At 41.4% G+C, this 4,423-nt stretch overlaps 1 protein-coding gene across 9 annotated transcripts in view; it reads left to right on the forward strand.

Annotated features, from left to right (window-relative positions):
* LOC144527050 (receptor-type tyrosine-protein phosphatase mu) overlaps positions 1–3,811 on the forward strand; it is a 158,018-nt gene extending 154,207 nt beyond the window's left edge. For all 9 annotated transcript variants that reach the window (XM_078264892.1, XM_078264893.1, XM_078264896.1 and 6 more), the window contains 4 exons: positions 1–19; positions 2,638–2,801; positions 3,002–3,137; positions 3,758–3,811. The exon at positions 1–19 is cut by the window's left edge and continues 107 nt beyond it. In XM_078264892.1, the coding sequence (XP_078121018.1) occupies positions 1–19; positions 2,638–2,801; positions 3,002–3,137; positions 3,758–3,811 (373 nt within the window). The remainder of the gene's footprint in view (positions 20–2,637; positions 2,802–3,001; positions 3,138–3,757) is intronic.
* Positions 3,812–4,423: the final 612 nt, after the last annotated feature.

Below are 4,423 nucleotides of genomic sequence, written 5' to 3' on the forward strand. Positions count from 1 at the left end.
GATCTACAATGCAGCACGGGTACGGTGACACTCGCAGGTCACGCTTTAAACGGAAAATCATATGTTCAGGAGAAAATGACTAACACTACATTTTTATGATCATAAAGTTTTTCTGCTCTGCTGCCCATTTTTTGTAACTTTCATAACTTGTCTTCTCTGGGGTGATGACAACAGCCAATTTATTCTGTGAATGCACACCTCACACGTCCCACTCATACACCGGCCTGTCCATTCAAGCTGTGTAGAGTCAGAGTCATTCTGTTCTTTAACCATGCCTCTGCACCAGTGATTGTATCGAGGTGTGATTGCCTCAAGTCACATGTCTTCTAGACAGCTTGGGAACTTTTCACACGTAGTTAGAAGATAGAAGTTGAACTGACGGCTACTTCAATCAACACCTTTTGGGTAGAGGGTGAATCTACCTCAAAGGGTCACTTCGCCCAAATTACGACAAAAAAACACATTCACTACACTAGACAGCCATGTGATTGATGATGTAATTTCCTTTTCCACCACAATACAATTCCCTGAATATTTTAGCTTTTTAAAATACCTTCAAGTTTGTGTCATTCTGTCTGGACCGTCAAATCACTGGAGCAAAACTTCTATTACTGGGGAAATTTTGCTATCTATAGGTCCACCCTAACATTGTCACCAGTCGTTGTTCTATGCTACTACTAATTTACTACTCAGTCCTTAGTAGTAAATTGTTGCAGGCAAAAATCCTTGATTATGCGGCACGTTTTCTTAAAAAATGCAATGGAATATGCCGGATATTTATGCAATTTTATGCGATGAAATTGCGGGAACTTGCAAAAACTGAGGTTTTATCATGGCTTCACCGCGGGGTTTGCAGCTTTTCGATGATGGTTGCGTAATTACGTCACTTTATAACGTTCCCATGGCAACAGGGTAAATGGCTGCTCTTATGTGAAGTAAACGCAACATTTTTCAACTTTCTGCTAAGATATATGTGACTTTCTTTTGCAATTAAAATGCGGGGATTATGAAATCATGCAAGCCCTGCATATTTTGCGCAGAAATCGTCAATTTATGCGGCGAAAGTGCGGCGTATTTGAAAAAATGCAGCCCCCGCATAAATATGCGGACTTTGGCTGATTATGCATTGAATTACGCGATCGCATAATCACGTTTTTCTGGAGGGACTGACTACTACCTCTATGCTATTCCCAGATACAATTGCAAAGAAAAGGTTTTTTCCTTGGCAACTCATGTTTTTCTCAAATGATGTACAGATTGTAGTGTTCTATTATCATCAAATGGCTTGAAAAAATAGTGCATATAGCTGCCGTAAATGGAGAAAAAAAATTCTCCCCAGGGGAGCATGACCCCGAACCCCCCAAGGTTTGGGCTGAGCCCCGAATGTTTACGTCTGGCTCTGCCCCTGGTTCACAAGATGAATCTGAGGGGTCACAAGATGACTAATGGGGTAGGAGAGAATTAAACACACATTTTCATAATTCCCTCAAAAAGTATTCAAATGAAACAATGTATGTAGAAGACCGCAATGTCTACTTGTCACAGGTTGACGTGAAGAAGTGTAGACATGATTGGTGAGCAGTTCAATCAAAGATGTATATGATAATGATTAAATGGTTTTTCCTTCATTTATTTGAATATTTTTTATCAAGTACTGTATTTCACAAGGAAACAACAAAAATTAAAGAAAAGTCAGAAGAAAATCTGCTACATTGGTGTAAAAGAAATATATGCTTTCTTTCTTATCCCTTTAATCATCCTGTGAGTGTTTCCTTCCTTGTTTCCCTTTGGGGGGAAACAGATGGCCCCAAGATTGAGACCCACTGTTTTAGATAATTCACAGACCTTGCTGGAAACTGGCTGTTGACAGCGTGTTGACCATCCAAAAGCAACATGCACACTGATTATGGAAAGACAAGTTGTTTAAGCTTTAAAATGTCATATTTTAGTTCAAATGTGAGCACCACGAACCAATTTCACTTTTTTATTATTGGAGTGTAGGATTAAATCTCAGAGATGCATATCTCAGAACTTTGGCAATTAAAACCAAAACAATCTTCATGGCTAGGTACCACTGCAAGTCCGACTATGGTTTCTGACCCTTTTAATTTTGAGCTACCAGACATCAATGCACAGAAAGGGTCCTGACCCATGCCAGCGTCACCTGCAGTCACCTGCGTAAGCTTCTTACCCCTACAGTCTGCCTGCAGTTGTCAACAATCACTCCTCATATGAACGTGTTATAACGGCGTCTGGCCAGCAGAGGCATCGCCACCGCATTAAGTAGCGTACAATCTAATCGCACATGACCACTGACAACTGTTATTGATCAGTATGTCTGAGTGTGATTTAGAGTGTCTGCAGCTCAGATCTTAACTATCTGTCTCCAGCTGTGACTGTGCTCATTTACCATCCGTCTATCTGCGCATTCATCTCTTCAGTGACTCCTCGTGCCCTTATCCATCTCTTGTCCTATTGGTCGCCATCGAGGCTTAGCTTAGCTGCATCTTTACAGTCTGATTGCATCTTTGCACAGCAGCGATTAACCCGACAAACCCCCCCCACGCCTGCTCCAAGCCCCATCCTCACCCTACTGTGTGTTAACCTGGGATAACCTGTCCTGTCCTTCCCCTCTAGCCTCAGGATGGCTACCGTATGGTGCAGCAGTTCCAGTTCCTGGGCTGGCCCATGTACAGAGACACGCCCATGTCCAAACGCTCCTTCCTCAAGCTAATCCGACAGGTGGACAAGTGGCAGGAAGAGTATGACGGGGGCGAAGGACGCACTGTGGTCCACTGTCTGTAAGTTATCAAGTCAATGCTGCCATTAAAAATGAAACATCTCCACCTACTGACTGAAGAGCTTTACTGCATCAAAAAGCTATGAAACTCCTCACCCCTCTTTCAGCTGTATTGTCAACCTTAACATTTATGTGTTAAACTAAACTTGTCTTAAATGATATTTAATTTTCTAATGTTCGACTCCTTTGTGACAACTCTAGGAATGGAGGTGGCCGAAGTGGGACATTCTGTGCCATCAGTATTGTGTGTGAGATGCTTCAACACCAGCGCTCTGTGGATGTTTTCCACGCTGTCAAAACATTAAGGAACAATAAACCCAACATGGTGGACCTGCTGGTGAGGAGCACTGCAGCAGCACTTTTGTCAGACTTGTTAGTTTATTATAACCTTACAAAGGACCAGATGGTAGCCACCTCCTTAAAAATCCTCGCTCCCAGTTTCTAACGCAGGCTTTCTGTCATAAATGTATCATTTCCAAGCCAGAGCCAAGAGAATCCTGATGGCAGCTGTTGAGTAGTACTCCCTGGTGCGATTTTATTGACCTTCATGTGTAAATCTGTGTATTGCCCCTTTAGAAGTCACTAAATTAGACTTTCTTGTCGTCAACAAGTTACCCAACTTTACATGTGCCTGCATCGAGATATTGTGCATCTTAACAATTTGGTATTTACAGCAGATAAATCCATTCATAGAAATATTTACAAATACTATTTGACGCTTGTGTGGCTTTGATTCCTATCAGATTATTTTAATTATTAATAAAGAAAGAAATGTTGTTGCCCACAAATTACAGTGAAAATATCCCTGAAAGCTACCTGCGACATTATTTAAAATCCAATTATACCAAAGTTTAGTCCAAGAAACATTACTTTTTTGTTCTTTTTTTCATTAGTCTGTACATCTCTAAGCCTGGATTCAAACAGGCAACTGACCATTTGTTTCTCCTTGTTTCCTAGGACCAGTACAAGTTTTGCTATGAAGTGGCACTGGAGTACTTGAACTCCGGGTAACTCAGAGCTACTGAACCCCCCAGAGACTTAAAGTTTGGGACATCACGTCAAGACTTCAGCTCACATGTGTGCATTGTGCTAAGTGTGTGTGTGTTACCGACCCAACAGAAGCAAGGTACACACACAACCATACATGCAGCTTGTTTGACCAGCTCTCTGCAGTTCTTCTTCTAGTTGGTCTAGATCGGGAAAGGTAACAGAGTTGTACAGTGTTAAATATCGCAGCCTGTCAGTACTGGCTAAGGAAGCCAGCAGGAGCACAATGAGGTGTTTGTTTTTTCCTCTGCAGTGAATGGCCTCCTCTCTGGATCCGTCTTTCTTTCTGCCTCTATCTCTTTCAGCCGCCTGTAGTTCTGTGGTTGTTGCCTTGATTCCTCATTGGACAATGAGCATTAAATACTCTCCCATTTTCCATGGAATGCAATACACTGTACATAATGTTAATGTGTTCATTTTATTCTGATTTTTTTATTTATTTATTTTTTTTTTTGCTCAGCTCATTATTAAGTCATTAAATACAGGAGCTCAAAGCCTAAATGTTACTAAATGTCCTGTAAATGTATGACTTCTAAATGATTATTGCTTCATACTGTATGTTGGGGACAGCTGGCT

This window comes from Sander vitreus, chromosome 12 (assembly GCF_031162955.1).
Source record: "Sander vitreus isolate 19-12246 chromosome 12, sanVit1, whole genome shotgun sequence".
In the NCBI taxonomy this organism is placed as follows: domain Eukaryota; kingdom Metazoa; phylum Chordata; class Actinopteri; order Perciformes; family Percidae; genus Sander; species Sander vitreus.